Source organism: Choloepus didactylus, chromosome 3, assembly GCF_015220235.1.
Source record: "Choloepus didactylus isolate mChoDid1 chromosome 3, mChoDid1.pri, whole genome shotgun sequence".
In the NCBI taxonomy this organism is placed as follows: Eukaryota; Metazoa; Chordata; class Mammalia; order Pilosa; family Megalonychidae; genus Choloepus; species Choloepus didactylus.
Window position 1 is genome coordinate 100,447,856 of NC_051309.1, and position 19,534 is coordinate 100,467,389.

A 19,534-nucleotide genomic window follows, 5' to 3' on the forward strand; every position below is an offset into this window, starting at 1 on the left:
CAAATTTACTCTGCTGATGAGGTCTCTAGTCATATGGATTAAGACCCACCCTGATTCACATTGTTCACACCTTAACTAACCTAATAATTACATCTTCAAAAGGTCCTATTTACAAATGGATTTACACTCACAGCAATGTGGATTAACATGTGAACATTTTTGTGTGTGGGGGGGGGGCATGATACAATCCCCAACACTTGGTAAGCAAAAAAATATGTTTTATTTATGTTTTGCTTGGTTCATGTGGTTAGGAAGTCTAAGGAAGGACTGGCTTGCCTTTTCATTTTAGACGATTGCTTCATTCTCAGTTTCTCTCTACATGATCAACCATCTGGCTCTGACAGTCCTCCAATTACATCATTCCAATTTGTGATAAAAAAGGAAGGCATTTTTTTTTCCTATGTTATCCATGTATCAAATTTTAATCCCTAAAACACAGACCTGAAGAACTCAAATTGACCAGTTCAGGACACATGGCCACCCAGTAGTGGAATGTAGAACATTGAACACCTATGGAACACAAGGGATGTTTGTTTCTTAAATGAAGGTCATGGTGGGTCTTTTTACTTGAAAAAAAGAAGAAACATGGAAAGGACAAAAACAACACTCATCGACTACAAAATTGACCATAAGTTCACGGGGCTATATGGGTAGCAAAGTAGGGATCCAAACTTGATTTTCTGACATCAAATGCAGAGTGATTCCCCTACGTGCAAAAGTGGTTACTAAAGAAAGATGAAATGTTCAATAGAAGTGACTTCCAAGGACTTTTCGCATCAAATTATTCTGAAAACCAAAACAATGATTTTTGACTCAAAATCAAAGGAAATTCCCTATAAACCCAAGGAAAATTTCAGGATGAGTTTAGCATGTATAATGGGGTCTTTCCTGTGCCTCCAAATTTCCCTTCACAATGACGGAATTATTCTTCCTGGAAGTGCTGGCAGCTGGTGGCCATCCCCTTGAATTGTCTCCAGCTGAGAGCTGCTTCACCAAGGTCCATGCAGCTGACTCCCAAAACTACCCTCAGGTTTAATAATTCACTCATAGAACTCATTGAAAGCTATTGTACTCATGGTTATAGTTTATTACAGGGAAGGACACAGTTCAAAATCATTCAAAGGAAAAAAAAAAATTGGAAGCATTCCAAATATGCAGCTTCCAGTGTCCTATCCCATGGAATCAGTATGCATTACCTCACTGCTATCTTTGTGTGACATTATCCACAGAGTATTGTCAACCACAGAAGCTTTCCTGAGCCTCAGTGTTCAGAGTTTTTAATTGGGCACCAGTACAAAAGTATGACTGATTGCTTGATTGCCCATGTGGTTGAACTCAAGTCTCCAGGTTAACTGATACCATGTAACTCAAGCCCCCACCCTATACCAGACAGTTGATTTTTCTGGTGTGGTCAGTCCTAACCCTAAGATCCAGTGTGGTCAGCCTCCCTAAAAACAAATACTCCTTTTGGGTATGACATGGATGAGTTCCCAGAAACTTAGGACAGAGGCCAGACCCCTCTTAGGTAAGGCCAATGTTTTTTTTTGCATAGCTTCTATTGCATTTAACATAACATAGTCACAGGTTCCAGGGTTTTGGATGTGGACATCTTTCATGGGCCATTATTCTGCCTACCATAAGTTATTTTATAGTGTTCAGGGAGGGAAAAAAAGGCAATTCCCTGCTAATCTTATATTTAATAACTTAGTTAGTAAGCCTTCCACAATTTCCTGTTATTATCTGGTCCTAGAATTAATATTCAGTGGGAACTACTGAAACTGCTATTTAACTTTCTGTTATCAAAAAATAGCAGTCACACCCACAAGCCTAGAAACTCCTTGAGGTCAAGCATCATGTCTTTTTTTTATTTCTCCCACCTGTGGGACTGAGCTCATTATCTGTGACCAATAAACATATAGATAATGTTCCTGCATTATTGTGATGACTGAATATAATAATGTATTAACTAAAGCAAAAGCTCACTCTTTCTTTTAATGACTCTTTTATGCATGCAGTTAATAGACAGCATAATTCAAATTCTTCTTTCATCAGACTTACTGATTGCAGCATATCATGAGTGTTTGGTTTCATTCTCTAATAAGCAAAACTACTACTGTTTAACTTCTGCATTCCAAGAGTCTACCTTGGACTTTAAGTTTCCTATTTTGGGTACCTGGTCTTCAGTAAATTTTTAAGCAATTCTGACCCATTGATGGGTGAAGGTGGGGTCTCCTAACGAACAGTTATGTAGTATTAGTAACAGTAATAGCAACTACCATGTGTTAGTACCTACACTAAAATTTGAGATTTTTAATAACTGCAGAAGAAATTCAGTCACATCCTAATGATTAACAGAATGCAGTGGTATATTATCTAAACAGAAATTGTGCTGATGTACTATAATAAATTGTTAGTAAAAGAGTACACACCAAGGCACAGTATTGTATTAAAAATTACAATAAGGATACTTGACAAGAATTTAATCAAACTAGAGAATTCTGAATTACTGTATCTTTTAAATGCAGCACTTAAAATGTAACAATTCTGTGCATTCTTTTTCTTTAAAAATTACCTTGTGTGTTTCATAGAAATGCTGCTTTATTGCTGCAGAGGTCAAAGTTCAAGGCTCAAGAGGTACTGGAAAGAATACAAAAGCAGACTTAAGAAACTTGGTTTTGCTTATATATAAAAAAGGTAAAGTTTATAAAAGTTAATTTACAAAGAACAAAAGTGGTATGCACACAATATGTACAAGCATCCTTAAAACATCTAAATTTTCAAACACATAGGCAAAAAGAACCGATAACAACCACTGCCATTTGAAGAAAAAAAAATATAAAATCCCCAAATCACACCATTATTTTCTTTTGGGTGATTATGCATTTCTGAAACCACTAAATCCACAATTAATCACTTAATCTGTTTCATGATACAATATTTAGATTGCATAAAAGCCATAAAAACTTAATAATATACAGAGAGAATGATCCAAGAATTAAAAACATGAGGGTAAGGCATTCCTGCTGGTTAATATGTCTTATGCTGGATTTTATACACACAACACACACATACGTCACTAATTTAATCTTTTAAGACTTCTAAAAGATAGGTAATTCTTCATTTATAGAATCAGAAAAAAATTTCAACATTTCTGCAATCACCTATCTAGGAAGTGACTACCAGAATTCCAGAGCAAGGAAGCAAAGGCATAAGAGTGGTCTTTTATTACAACACATTTTTTGGCCAAATAACCATGTAAATACTACTTATCTTTTGGATAAAAATTAAAGCTAAAAAAAGATTATACTCTTTTAAACCAAAGGAAAATAATTCACAAGCTCAATTTGAATCATACAGTCTGTGGTAAATTGAATTATGTACCCCAGGAAAAAACATTTTTAATCTTAATCCATTCCTTTGAGTGTAAACCTATTGCAAATAGGAACTTTTAAAGATGTTATTTTTAGTTAAAGTGTGGCCCAAATGAGTGAGGTTGGGCATTAATCCTATTACTAGAGCCATTATGAAGAGAAAGTAACTTGGAGTATAGAGGGTACCCAGAAAAGAAAGGAGAGGGCATTGCCATGTGGCAGGAAAACCAAAGAACCCAAGGACTGCTGCCCAGCCAGAATGCTACCAACCCCAGTGAAAGCAAATCCTCCAGGCTCTGAAACCTTGAACCAATAAATTCCTGTTGTTAAGGCAAATCATTATACGGTATTTTTCTTAGCAGCCTGGAAACTAAGATACTATCTTACAAGTTATTCTCAGACTTAAACTATTTTCTAATTCTCCACACATAGACCAGCAGCCTCTTTCATCAGATCCTCTATTTAGAACTTTCAATAGATTCAATCTGCATTTAGAATAAAATCAAAACCTCTTTCTCTATCCCACAAGAGTCTCTAATCTGTCCCTGCCTCTCTATGCAACTTCACCTAAATTTGCTCTCCTCTGGTTAGGCTGCAGCCACATGGAATCTTTTAGGTTCTTCAAACATAAGCTCTTCACTGCCACAGGGCATTTTCCCCAGGCTGTTCTCTTCTCTCCACATTTCTTTGAGTGGGTAACTTCTTATCCTTTAGATCACAATTTAAATATTAGAGAAACCTTGCTTGCACATTTTAACTAAAATAGATTCTCCTCCCCACCCCCATTATTATCTACAGGAGAACCTTCATTGTTTCTTTCCAAGCACTTAGTGTGATTTGTATTTACTAGTTTGTTTACTTCTTTATTGTCCATCTAAGTGTATGTGTGGGGGGGTGGGGGTGGGGAGAAGGGTGTTCATTGTTAGATTTTTAGCACCCAGCGTTGTGCCTTGTACTTAATACATACTTTTTTTTTGGAATTTTTTTTTTTTCAAATTAAGATATGATATGACAAGTGATTGAAATTAAACAAACATATAAAAAAAAAATCCTTAAAGTCAAGGATCTCCTTTGACCCATATTCTAAAGACAGATCTCTATGCCATAATGAAAAAGGCAGAAAAAGGGTCAAAATTTAATAGTTCTGCCTGGATTTGAACCTCAATGTCAGTGTCAAGGAAAAGGTAGTTTTATACCCTGCAGATGCAAATTTATTTGAATTTCCCACTTAATAGCCATGGGATTCTGGAGAAATTATTTAATATTTTTTAAGTCCCATCTTTTTTGACTATTAAAATGAAATGTAATGATTCTTACCTACCTCAAAGAGTTCTCTGAAGTTAAATGTGCTCACCACTGAACCCACTCAGACACGACCCTGCAGGCTTAGCCTAAGCTTGTCTCAGTCCCATAAGCACCCAGCATGCAAGGAAGAGTGAGCTCCACCCTACCAGTGCTTGGAATCCTGAGACAATCATCAGCATCTCCTGATGGGGTATACAGTGCCAAAGGTTAAGCCCCTTAGATCCCATTAAGTGTTTTAGACCATCTTTAGTTGTTTGTGACAATTTTGTGTGACTGGTTCTTTTGACCTGGTTCCTTATTTTCACCGGAGTCCAACCATGAACATCATCTAAAGTGCAGGTGTTTCTTTCCCTGGTCCAGCTGCTGGTCACCTGACAACAGAACCTCTTTCACATTGCTTCTGGGGTGGGACCCATGCTTCTGTATTTTTAATATTTCCTCGGGAGATTCAGATTCACACCCAAGTTTGGAACCCCTATTTTAGTGGGGTTTTGGTTTTGTTATTATGCTTCTACCTGTTTCTGTCAAGTTCCATTAAACCTTTGTTTAATCCATTCTTGAGTGTCTTAGTCTTATGTGTGTTTTTGCCTTGGATAGTTATAAGTACAGAATACCTTGATTGTTCCAGTTCTATTATCTCTTGCATTGCAGTAACAGAGAATTTTGCTCCTTTAACTTACTTAGATGATGACATTTTGAGCTTATAGTATAATTAAGAATAAATAATATAAGCTTGACTTTATACCCTAGAATGATTCTGAAGAATTTAAGTCATCAGATAACATATAATAGTTCTATAGGGATTGTTTTAAAATGAATGTACTCATTAGAAGAAAACAAAGTTTATTAATTTGTAACCTTGCAAAAAATAAGTTTCCATTATGGGTAAATGCCATTTTCCAAATTTTTGGCTATTTGTTTTCTTGTTATGGGCTTTTCTTGCTTTTCATTGTTAAAAATGCATAAATTAATTATTGCCCCTGAGAGGCAAATTTTTATATGTATGTAATCACACACCATTAGAAATTTTGAGATCTATTCCACTTATAATAAGCCCTGTACCATCCCATTCCCTTCATATCTTTTACCAGTTTTTCCCTTTAAACATTTTATACCATGGAAGTACAATGAAATTTATAGTTTATGATAGCGTAAAAGTAAAGCAGCTATACTAAGATTACATTGTGCCAAGTATACCTTCCATTCATATTTAACAGTTCAGATTCCTTTTTTCTGTAAACATCCAAGGTGGTAGCAGAAAGAAGTATGTGTAACATTTCAAACACTTGTTATTTAAATATACATGAAAATACAAATTTGTAAGCACTTTATTTTTACTGGATTTTATCTTCCTTATTAAAAAGTGGGCACTGAATTTTTTTTTATTTGATACCTTTCACAACTTTGCTTATTTTGGAAAGAGTTTGTGAGTATTCTGCTAATGGTCTTTTTTTTTTTCTTTTTTTTTTAATTACATAATGTTCTCTAAAAGCCTGAAATATAGTTTGAGAATTTATGTCTTACACAGTATACCCTCCATGGTCTTGAAAAGAAAGCTCTATCTTCTACCAAGTTTACCAGATTTGTGCTAAGGAGGTGGTACTCACAAAATAGACAAAAATGTAGATGTTTGGTTTGTGGTCCAAGTAACTTGAAAACCTTTGAAGATAACCTCCCCAAACCATCTTTTAATTTCGATTGTAAATGTCAATTTTAGTGTTTATTTTTTCCTATTTTAAGAAATAATTTTAATCATTGTTCAGATTCATCTGTCATCAAAGATACTTGTGTTTTACTGGAGGCTAATATCCTTCCTTTAATGCTGAAGCAAATAGAGAATGTTACTTTGCTTTTTCTCAAGTGTTGCTTTAGAGAAGTGAGGATGCTCCCCAACCAACACACCTTTCCCCTGACACTGAAACCATTTTCCAGAGTTGAGGTAATTTAGAATTCTACATCGGGATAAAGGAATTCATGGAAAAATATCAATTCCTATAGTTTTTATGTAAACACACAAAATTGTATTAAACTTAAACACATGAGAGTTCCACCAACTACTCAATTAGTATTGTTTTAGGCATCCCATGATGCTGAACAATAAACTACTCTGATACAATTTTTGTCTCTCTTCTGTGCCATTCCCCTTTTGCGCTAATTCACATTTTGATGGGTTTTTGATGTTCCTAGATATCCGTGGAATACAGGAGTTTCTAGACAAAGTGTCTCAGCAGGGGATGGATGTTGCGCTTCAGAAGGTGGAAAACAACATCAACAAAATGATCACCACTCTCTTTGACACCATGCGAATAGAGGAACTGAATCGCTATCGAGACACTCTTAGGCGAGCTATCCTTGTTATGAATCCTGCCACAGCCAAATCCTTTATTACGGAGGTAAGCAAAAATTGTCATGCAGTGGGGTGGGGTGTTAAAAGTAAAATGCTTTGGAATGGACCCCACAAGGAGATGAAAATTAAGAGCAGTGTGAGAGAATTAACTACAGAGCTCTCATTAACACTAATGGAGGTACACAGTGAATTCCTTGGCTCATCACATTTACCCCGTACTGTCCAGTTAATTGCTGAGAATGTTTGCATTTATATACATTTAGGCATATGGCCAAGATGATTTTAAGAAGTCTTATGGGGGGTTAACAGTGCTGACAGTGCTGTTGACCTGAATGAATCTAAGAAGTTCAAGATTGAATTCAGAAGTATAGAGTCCACTAACAAATCCTAATTTTTTTTTTACAAGGTAAAAGTTTACTTCTCCTAAAAGATTGACTTAACACAGGCTATTATCATCTAAACATGGTTACTTTTACAAAAACATTACTTTTACTTCTGCTCTGTGAACTCTGCATACCAAGATAATTAATTAAAACTGTCGGAAACTCTCCAAAACAATGACCACTGTACATTTTCTGATTCTGCCTCAAAATTTTAATGGTATCCATTCATAGAAGCTCTGAAACTTTTTAAAAACACAATTAAGACTTTTTGAATGAATAGTATAGCATCACTGTGTTCTAAAATGCTTGTTATTGCCTCCCAAAGGATTATTGTGAAGTCATTTTTGCCTTCAGGTTTTAATTTTCTGTAGTGATAGGACTGGTCATGAGATTACATACCTTCACATGGGTTTTATTGTTAGAGTCTTTAAGTTTGGTGACTTCATTTGACTCATGCTTTTTTTCTCACTTTGTCATTGTGCTGTCTTGAGCTCCTGAAGTACTGCTATAAAGCCTCCAAATTAGGAATGTGTTAGAATTTCCTTGACACTCTATAATATAATTGGTACCAAGAAACTTGATGTAGAATATAAATTATTAAGAAGAATAAAGCTTGTGGAAGATATCAATAATACCAATTTTTATTTTACTAGAGAATTTTTTTATGCAGTTTTAAGCTCAGATATGGAATTTTAGCAAATGTGTCAGAAAATTTCACTAAATGACTAGATTTTTCCATAGTAGAAAATATTTCCAACTTTACAGGAATTGGTTCTTTTCCTTTAAGGAACACAAAATCTGCTAGGGGATTGAAGGCAAGTAGACAAAGACATGCAATATAAATTGGAATGTTAAAAGTACAATAAATGAGGTTGAAACATCTGTGGTTATTTCTGGCTGGGGAGATCAGAGAAGGCTTCTTTGAGAAGGCACATTTGAACTGGACTTTGTATCGTGGGGAGGAATTCACAAAAGAGAAGTTATTATTAATTTTTTTTTAATAAGAGACAAATGAGTCCATCTCAGCCGCTTTCTGGGCATGGGGCATGGAAAAATTACTTATCATTTCTGAGTCTTCATTTTAGAATCTGCAAAATGAGAGTAATACATTGATTTCAACCAATTAAATTTGTAAGGTAGATTCTGAGTTGTCCTATAATATGCTAAAAATTAAAGTGCTTAATACTCAACAGAAACTCAAGAAATGGCAATTTTTAGATCACTTTTTCTAGCACGTAGTGCAGTAAATAACAGATAGCATATGCTCAATAAATGTTTGTGAACTGAAAAGACTTTTAGCATCAGCAATGATTATATGCCTGAAGTAGAAGAGTAGTTTGGTACAGATTAAAAAAAGGATACATAAAAGATAGAATTGGCACACACTGTGTGTACCATGGATTTATACCCAATTAATAAAGCCCTTGGAGTGCCAGGTAGTAATTCATATTTCTTTGGTAAGAAGTTAGAAGCAATGAGTTGAGAAGGAGGATAACATGATTTGTGTTTTGCAATAGAGTGGACCTACAGGTGAGGAGCTTTTTAGGAGCAAATCACCCCTCCCCCCCTTTTTTTTAAATAAGAGCTTTTTTCACACACAATGCAGTCCATCCAAATCACTCCCTTTTAAGCAGGGAGGATTGTGGGTCTGCTTGGCGCAGGTGGTTGTGGGACAGAAGGCCAGAGCAGTGAGAGCCACTCAGAGGCAGATTGCCTGAGTTCATATGGCTAGGAGACAGAGAGACAGAGAGGATTTTGAGGTTTTTAAACTATATTCCAGAAGTTGTTAGTGCCATTAATTGTTATAAACAATTAGGTTTGAGGGTGAAGATAGTGTTCAATTTAGTATATGTCAAATTTGAGCAATCAGTGGACCAGTTTATAATTTATGAGCTCATTTATTTCCCCTAAAAACCTTCTGAGTTTGATTGTCATTATCCTTGTCTTATAGATAAGGAAACAGGCACAGAGAGGTTAAGTATGTTGTCAAGATCACACAACTGGTAAAGGTAGAGTGGGAATTGAGTCCAGGCATTTTGACTCCAGAATTTGTGCCCTTAATCACACCGTACTCTATTGCCTGCCCAGAAAGGGTGGTTGGAAAGGCATGACTGGAGTTCAAGAGAAAGGTCAGTGCTGGAGATTTAGTTTTGTTTCAGTCAGTTTAATAAAAGTTGATTTACTAGCTAATATATGCTAGATACTGTTCTGGGTAATAGTAATATAAAGATATTTAAAGATCCAGTACTTACTCTTCAGGCTTACAGTCTGCTACTGGGCGAGGCAGTGGAAAGAGTGTCAGCCTTGTGGGCTGCACGCAATGGAAGAACACACATCTGCCCTCATCTACAGAGCCACAAAAGAGGGACACCTCACTGAGCCTGGTTGCAGAGGTGAAGGGTGTGACTCTGGAAGTGTTGCGGGAGAAGATTTTTCGGGTTGGTGTCCTGGAGGAGCTGCTCCTTGAGTTGAGTATTAAAGGACATGTGAAATTGGACCAGGCAGAGAAAGAAATGAAGGGCATTCTAAGTTGTGGGAAGGCCATGAACAAAAGCACGACTTAATATGCAAAAGCATCAATAGCATGATATATTCAAATGACCACCAGTAATAACAATAACAGCTAACACTTACTGAGTGCTAATCTTGTAATAGGTATGTCACTAAATGTTTTGCATGCTTTATCTAAGTTTTTACTTTTGCATGCCTTTCCATATGAGATGAATACTATTTTATTCCTATTTTGTGTAACTGAGGGACTTCAAACAACTAGGGAAGTGGCAGAATGAAGTCTCAGTACAGTTTGATTCCTCTAAAACATACATGCTCATAACCACTGTGCAATCCTATCTCCTTATTATAAGTGTTTGGGATCATTTGGAGAGTGAAAGATAAGACAAGGAAGAGTAAGACAGAAAGCTGAAGAGCAGAAATCCATCCAAAAGAACTCTTTTTTAATAACAGAAAAAGTAGCTGGAACTTAATTTTATAGGTGATGAAGATTACTGCAGCAATCGAAGTAGGAGATGATGCATTGAAGTATGTTTTATGGTGGATATAGAGACTGGATTTAAGAGGAACAAGGCTGAAGATTCATAAGCCACATTTAAATTATCTCAATCATCAACCTAGAGAAAATTGTCCCTTTATTAAAGCAGTGGAGGCGAGTATATAAAAGAGAGGTAATATATGTGGAAGAGCAAGTCTGTGAGAAGAGTTTTCTGTTAGACATACTGTATGATACTATTTAAGTCATTTATCATGTTTCCTTTTTATAGCTTTTCTTCATACTCATGTTAATGAATGCTCAGTAAAAAGCTGGATATAGATTCAACTGTTTCAGAGTATTATGGTCTGAGATAGAGATTTTGAGGGTATAAGAATTTATATGGAGGATAATTAAAGCACTACAGTGTATAAAAACATTAGGTCAAGTAAGGCAGGGAAAGAACACAAATGAAGACCAGACACAGACAAGGGAATAAGATCTAGCAAAGGAAACCACAATAAACAAGATAACATTTAGGAGAAACTAGAAAGCAAAGGAGGAAAGAATTTCAAATGCCAGTGCTGGAGATTTGTCAAATAAAACAAGGGCTGAAATTTTTTTAGATTGGTGAATTGTAAAGTCTGGTTATTTAACAATATAGCAAGTTCATTTGAAAGTTAGGAAAGAATCCAGATTTTTGTGTCGATTAGTGAATGTGTGGTGAGGAAAAGAAAATGGAATGTGAACCATCTACATCAAATAATAGGATGAAAATTGCTAGAAAGAGATAGAGTAATTGAGGAGTCTGTATATGGCAGATTTGTTGGCACAATGGTGCCCTTTAGAACCTGCACATGGAAGAAAGCACTCACGGGAATTTATAAAGAATGAATTAGAAAGGGTTGCAGATGAAATCTCGGGGAGACCCTATTAATGCTGCATATTGTGAAAATCTGCAGGCAACAGACAGAAGTATTTTCTACGAGGTAGAAGGAGAACCCAGAAGCAAAATGTCACAGGTCATAAGTATCTAGATAAAAAAAGGTATAGCCATTAGCATTAAACACTCCAGCATGGGAATTTAGAAGAGATATGTTTGCATTGGGGAGCTGAAAACTTCCTGAGAATGACTGGGCTTAGAGCAAGATTGCAAAGGATCTGGGAGCAAGTGAACAGAGGCAGACAGGTTGACTATTCTGTCGAGAAGTCTGACGACAAAGATAAAGAAACCTGATGGATAAAATTTGCAAAATAAAATGAAATAAAAGCCATAAACATATGACTGATACCAAGAAAAGGAAAAACCTGTTTCCATTTTTAAGATAGAGAAAAAGCCAAAACATTTTCATACAGACTTTGGAAAAGGAACCATTGAAAACAGGAGAGATTATAGACAAGAGAGAGGATAATTGAGAAGAAAAGATCCCAAAATGTTAGACCTCATGAAGTTATACTAAGCAAGTCCTACCCAAGGCCAGTGACCTAAAATTGCTGGTTCAAGGTAGATGAAATCAGTTCAGACTTTGTTAAATGAATTTGCATTGGTACCCTATGGTTTCCATAGTTAGTATGACCTTGATTTGGATTCTGAACATGGTCCCCTATATCTGACTCTGAGCTTTGATACTTAGTAATTTACTGCTTCCATGTTTTTTCCCAAACTCATGAAATCTATGTTGGTGATTTTCTTGAGAAAATTCTCACTCCTCCGCTTTCCAGCTACCATTGACTTTTTCCATCACTTAATTCTCACAGTCACTGATTTTATGTCTCCAAACTGTGGACTAAGATTATTCCCCTCCCCACCCCAGTCTCAAGCAGTGATGTCAGAATGAAAGAAAGAAAGAATGTGGTGGCTCCCCACCCCCACCCCATCCTAAATTGACTGTACCATTCTCTGGCAAGCATGGTTATTCCTGTTTCTCAGTTAGCTGTTCTCAAACACCTTAGAGCTTGCCCCTGCACTCTCATGGTTTCTAGGAGCATTTCCCACTTAGAGAATAGGCTGGCTCCTCTAGTATAAAGAGAAACAGTTCATATTTTGTCTTTGAAAAGACAGTCAAAGCAGAAGAGCTGAAGACACAAAGAGGAATAAGTCCCAGATCTAGATGATCACTCAGTTTAAAAGACAGACATATAACGAAACCATAAATGTGAAAGAAAAGGGCTGCAAAAGACAGATAAATGGTGTTCCAAGCTCCCATAGGAGCACTGGCTGCAGGGGGCCTAACTGGTGTCAGGAAACATTTCACAGATAAGTTGCTTCACCAAAATCTTGAAAAATGAATAAGATTTCATCAGACAGGCAACATTGGGCAAACAACAGTTCAGTGTGTGTGTGTGTGTGTGTGTGTGTGTGTGTGTGTGTGTGAATGTGTGCATGCATGTGTAATGTATGTACATGGTTGAAAAATCAACTACTATCAAGTATTTTATAATGAAAAAACAAGAGTTCCTTTCCTCAACTTTTGCCACCTACAGCTATTCTTTTAAGAATAGCTTACTTATTTTTAATTTCTAAAATTTAAATTATATTTACTTTTAGAGTAGTATATACATTCAGTGGTTTAAAATTAAAGTGGTTTGAAAGGATACCCCTTTTACCACTGTTCTTGAGTATCTGGTCTCCTTTTCAGGAGATAAACAATGTCTTATGTGGCCTACCTGACATATTATATATGTTTTCAAAGAAAAAAATTGCATGTGACAATGTGAAACAGACAAGGATGCCTTTATTTATAGCTACCATGATAAGAGAAAGAGAGTAGAACTCAACTTCAAGGAAGTTGGAGGGGGGAGTTGAGTATCTCAGTCAAGGTAAGGGCAGTGGGAAAGTACCAGTAGGCCATTTAGCAAAACAGGGGGGGAGGAGGCTGAGGACAAGGTTGATAGCTTGGAATAGCTAGTATCTGAAGTTGTCTTTTTTTTTTTTTTTCCTTTTTTTTCTTTCTGCAGTCTGAGTTGTTTTTCTCTGCAGCACTACAGCCTCAAGATTAGTTTCTAGGTAGTCAGGGCTCTTCCCCTTTTTTTCTTATGACTGTGAGTTTATATACATTTTTAATTCTCTTATTATTATTTTATTGGGGTTTTGGAGTTGGTTCTTTACCCTTCTTAAGCTTGAAGTTCCAGAATATTCTTCCAGATTTTTAGAGACTAAAACTAAACAAACACAAGATATTAAAAAAGCAAACAAACAAAAAAATTGTCTTAGTTTTCTAGGTCTGTTGTAACAAATTGCAATGCAAACTTGAAGTCTTAAATGACAGAAATGTATTGTCCCACAGAGCCTAGAAGTCTAAAATCTGTAAAGGAGAATTCTCCCTTGCCTTCTCCAGCCTCTGGTGGTTTGCTGGCAATCCTTGGGCTCCAGTCTCTGCCTCAGTCATCACATGGTGTTCTCTCCTCTCTGTTTGTGTTTCCTCCCCCTTCTTATAAGGACACCAGTCATATTGGATTAAAGCCACCCTGATCCAGTTTGTCCTCATCTTAACTGATAACATCTTCAAAGATTCTATTTCCAAATAAGATCACATTTACAGGACTGGAGGTTATGACTTGAACATGTGTTTTTCGGGGACACAATTCAATCCATAATGCCATGTTACAGTTTTTAAGAAATAATATATTGCATCATGACATTTTAGAATTGGAAAGTATGTCATGTATCATTTTGTCTGAATTGTAAATTTACAGATGAAAAACTTTTAAAGCCTCTTCATATCTCACCTGTATTTTTCACTAATTTCCTCCAGCAATTTCCAATACCTCTGGAGCTAGTGCTGATAGTGGATGGTAGAGAACACCCAGAGTTTGAAACTAGTGAAATTTGTCATCAGTGGGTCAAGAGATGCATGATTATCAGGTTCTAACAGAAGTGTTTGTAGAAATGCTTACCACGGATTCCATGACGGATAGAAAGGAAAATGAGACTAGAAAGAAACTGATAGAATGGGATAATAGCAAAGATAGAGGAACTGAAGGTTATAGGGGCAGAAGTATAGGTTCAGTAAAAACCAAAGAAATGGAGACTATCTAGCACTCTGGTCAAAGAGGAGAATAGCAGAACTGCCTTCTTCATTCCTTTTTATCCTTTATTAGTAGATATGGAAAGTTGTTGAAACATTAATAAGCTACATATGTACATATGTAACTCAATGGTCACAAGGGTACTTTTTTAAAAAGCAAAATTGCTCAGTTAGCTTTGCCTAATTGCTAAGGGGAAAAAAAAAATGGTCATATATGAATTCTTTTTGCATCTTTTCATTTTGTCCTTGGAGCAATTATTGGCATTGAACTAATTATGCTCCTATTTGAAGTCTTAGAAATTTAATACTATATATGCCTACCTTTAGTGCATCACCTCTCATTCAAGAGTTTCAAAGCTCTAAGAAAAATATTGCAGTTATATGCTGCTGAGTAAATCAACCTGCTGTGATATCTGCAGAAAATCATTATCACAATGCACCTAAAAAGTGCCCTTGAAAAGTATGATGAAACAGGAGTGCTCACATGATTTGGTTTAAGCATAGATGAGGATGATCTATTGAAAAACAATATATTTTTCATATAGAAAAAGATACAACAATTCTATACAAATCAGGACTTTTGGGTCATGGCTTTTAGTTTTCAGGTTTGATTCAAAAAATCAATTCTTTGAAAAATAGAAAGTTTTATTAGTTATATGGTAATAACTTTATTTCCTATTTACGTTTTGTCTTCAACTTTTCAGAAAGGGAAGCCTACTGTTACATGAAATCCTTTTGTTCCTCAATAAGAAAAGAGTATTAGCTCCTATTCTTTAAACATTCTTTATGAACATTTTCATTCTATTTTACTATATCCCAGGTCCCTGAAAAAAAAAACAACTTTGATCTTGTCAACAAAAGACAGACAAATTTACTTACTTCAAATACATAAGCAGCTTCCCAAGAGTAAGCCTTTGGGAATGTTTAGGAATTAAGCAAAGATGTCTATAGAAAGTTTCCTAGCAGTCAAAAGGGCACCCAGAATATTCAGAATTTCTGTGAGAAACTATTTAAATAGCACTTTTTTTTTTTCAAAAAGGAATTATTTGGAGACATTATGCAATGTACAGTTTTTAAGATGAAGCTAGGGTAATGCTATTTTTAAAATATCAAATTTCTATCCATTGCATGAAAGTCTCTCTAATAATACTGTATCTATAGATGGCTACTATGCATTTTTAAAGTAAATTTTTAATTGAAAGATAACATATATAAAGAAGAGTGCCCATATTGTAAGTGTCCAACCCAATGAATTTCCATGCAACCGGTATCCAGATGTAGAAACAGAACATTACTTCAAATTCCCCTCTCATGTACCACCTAGTCGTAACTGCCCTCAAGGGTAACCACTGTCCTGATGGGTAGTTATGATTGTTTTTTAAGAAGTCTATGAATAGAATCATATGGTGTATACTGTTTTGTCTGCTTTCTTTTGCTTCAGCACTATGTTTGTAAGATTTATCTAGTTTGGAATATGTAGAAAATGTCCATTCATTTTGATTGCTTCAAAATATTTCATTATGTGAATATGCCCAAGTTTATATAGCTTTTGTTGATGAATTGTTTCAAGTATTACAAATAATGGCTTTCTGTATGCCTTTTTTACATATGTATGCATTTTTCTTGGTTATATACCCAGGAATAGAATTGCTAGGCATATAGGCATGTCATATATCATAAGATAGGAAAATGTATGCATATATCAATATTAATTGATACAACCAGTTTTTCAAAGTGTTGATATTGATTGTACTCCTTCTGGCAGCAACTGGAAGAGTTCCAGTCTTCTACTTCCTCACCAACTTTTATTATTTTCTGTCTTGTACATTTAATTTATTCTGGTGGCTCTATATCAGATTCAAATCTTGTTTTTCTTTTATATTTTCCTCATAGATGATTTTTTTGTATATTTATTGGCTTTTTGGATATTCTGTTTTATGGAATCCCTGTTCAAGTCATTTTCCTTTTTTGTTTTCTTGCTATTTTTTAGGAGTTCTTTATATATTTTGGATGAGTCCATTGTTAGATGAAGATACTTTAAATACCTTCTTCCAGTCTGTGTTTGCCTTTTCATGCTACAAATGGTGAATTTTGATGAACACAAGTTCTTATTTATAATGTAGCCCCAGTTATTTTTTTCTTTCACAATTAACACTTTCTGCATCTTTTGAACAGAAAGCTTTCTACAAGACCATGAATATAAACTCCTATTTTTTTCTCGAAACTTTATTATTCAAATTTAAATTTGTACTCCTTCTGAAATTGATGGTTTTACATAGCTGAAGTGGAGGTAAAGATACATTTTTGTTTTCCATATGGTGGTTGCTGTTCATATTAGCAGTGTTAATTCCAGGACCAGTGTTCCTGAATCAAAAATAATGTTAGAAGTTTCCATCATCAGTGAATAAAATGGGAGTTAATTAGTATTTTGAGAAAATAGGGCTAGTATTCCTGTACTATATCTGTGCTTCTAACGTATTTTATTTTTCTCTAGTATGAACAACCTGACTGTAGGAGAAAATGAGAGGCTACACTGATAATTTCATTCGGATAAGACTCTTTCTATAATTCCATGATCACAAAAGTTAATGATGCTGGATTCTGTAATAAAAGCTGCAACTCTTGCCAAGGGCCTGATAGTCATGGGTCATCAAGTAGTAACTAGTGGCCAGTGACTCAAAACATCAGCTGCTTTGAATGGATGTGGTTTTCACAATGGCATGGAATTTTAAGAGAAAAATTAATTTTAGTTTAGCTGGATTAAAAATAAAATATTCACACAGCTTCATTCTTGTCTTAGTTTAAGTTTTATTATATCACAGTTGTCAATTATTATTGACCTGCTCTCATATCTGAAGTTTCATTTCAGCTTAGTAAGCTTGTGTTGAACTCGAAAGGCAGATCTCTCGTTAGCAAACCCACAACTGTGGACATTTTTGCAGTTTTCTTTTTCTTGTCTTTTCTTTCTTTTTCTTCTCTTTTTAAGTGAGAAAACATCAGATCTATTTTACTTTCCATCAGACCAGAATCATGCATAAGAGATCTTATTTCTGCTGATGATGCCTGAAGCAGCATCAGTTCCTGCTTTTCTGATCAGAGGTCTCTTAAACTCTCAGAAGAGTCCCCTGAACATGGAAACTAAGCAACGAATTGGGTTCCTATGATTCCCATCTTCCAAATAAGACAGATTCATCTCACCTCTCTCTTGACCACCGACTTCAGATATTAGTATCAGTGGACAGTTTACTACTAACTTCATCTCATAGTCTTCAGCTCAGTTAGCATGTTTTGCCTTTGCAGCTTCTGATATATTAATTTTTCATTTGTAGTAAATTTTGAATGTGTCCAATATTTTTATTCTTTAGACATTTTGAGACAAAGTTAATAAGGAAATACCCATTCTAAATATAATTATTGAGTACCTTTACCACAGTTTATCCAGAAAAGCACAGAATTGTGGCCTGTACTCTTACTTAAATTATAGAATCACACTTGTTTCAGCCTTCAAGACAAGGGAATTGAGGTCTACTATAATCCATTCTTCATGTATTCATTCATTCAAACTCTATTTATTAAGCTATTCTGTTCAAGTCAGTGTAGGAAGTACTGCTAGGAATACAATAATGAATGATATATGCCCTTTCTCCCAAGGAACTTACAGACTATGTAAACACAAAGCGTGCAAGATGATAAAAACTTTAGAAAGGAAACCGTTAAGTTACTCCGCTCAACTCCTAAAGGGATAAAGGGACTTAAAAAAAAAAAGTTGCTATCTAAAAGCTGATGAAATAAAGTCTTCAGATAATGTATGAGATTACCTATCTCTAGAAGTAAACAAAAAGATTATTTGTTACTGTGTAACTGAGAAGTTTTGTCTGTTTCAAAAAACTCTTGGCAATAACTTGCACTCTTACCGAAGCAAGTCTAGAATGTGAGTAAAACTAAGAGTGATTAAATGTGTGTTGGATTTTCCTTCCATGGGATTATATTGACAAAACAAAGAGCGAGTAGTTAGAATGTACCTAATGATACAGTTGAGGATAGGGATTTAGCAGTGTTTCTCTGTTACTGCCTAGAGAAAGACACCACCAGACCTAGAAGGCAAGGACATGGCAGTAAGGTGTTCTCTGTAGAATGTCAGGCAGAATTCATCAGGCCTTATTATGATCTGTTCAGAATAATTTTCAAGCTTATGGACTTCTTTGTATCCTGATCCAATTGTGAATATAACCTATTGAAGCTTGGACCATGGTGAGCCCGTGTATTTTAGGCACTAGAGAGATGTGTTTGTTGTAAACACATAAATTGAAATTAGATTTATATGTCAGTTTCAAGTAAATTTGCGTGGTATATAAACAGCAAATACTTGCCACAGCTGCCATTACTTCCCACTGACAGGTCAAAACATAGATTAATATACTCAGTCCAACTGCTCTGGCAGCCACGGCAAATGGATCTTAGCACTCAAGTTGAAACCTATTTGCCAACCTGGGTTCGTGTGAGTCAGTTTCCCGGAGATTAGTCAGTTTTTAAAATGCTTACTGACAAAATCAATATTTTAGATTTGTAGAGGACCAGATTTTTAAGGTATTGCCACATCAGGAAGCTTTGGTGAAAAGCTGGCTGCCTACCCCCCCAACCAAGTTTACGATTCTATTCTTTTTCTCATTGAAATACAGATCAATAGGAGGGAAATAAACATTCTAGCTAGAGAAGATTGAGAAAATTCATTTGATTTTTCCAGCAAATCTATTTTTTATTAGAATACAAAGAGCTGTAGTATAAGAGACTTAAGAGGATGGAGTTTGTATGTATCCATACAACACCAAAATTATATGATCATGCAATTAGTTGTAAACATTAATTATGTTTAATATTTGTAATATTTGGATTAGGCACTATTTAAATCAGTACCTGAAACCCATATTTAGGGTTTGAGTTTAAGGCAATGTGGTGGGTGGGAATCCCAGACAGATGCATAGCATGAAAAAAATAGCGAATTGGAAATTCACAAAATTTACATGGAGCATTATGGGACAGGGGACACAAGAAATCTGAAGTAGAATTTTAGGATGCAAAGTCTGGAAGATGGTACCAGGTTGATAGACAAAATA

The 19,534-nt window shown here is 35.4% G+C and overlaps 1 protein-coding gene across 3 annotated transcripts in view; it reads left to right on the top strand.

Moving 5' to 3' along the window:
- Positions 1–19,534, top strand: part of GRID2 (glutamate ionotropic receptor delta type subunit 2) — a 1,659,435-nt gene that overhangs the window by 833,812 nt on the left and 806,089 nt on the right. For all 3 annotated transcript variants that reach the window (XM_037830265.1, XM_037830266.1, XM_037830264.1), the window contains exon 4: positions 6,864–7,069. In XM_037830265.1, the coding sequence (XP_037686193.1) occupies positions 6,864–7,069 (206 nt within the window). The remainder of the gene's footprint in view (positions 1–6,863; positions 7,070–19,534) is intronic.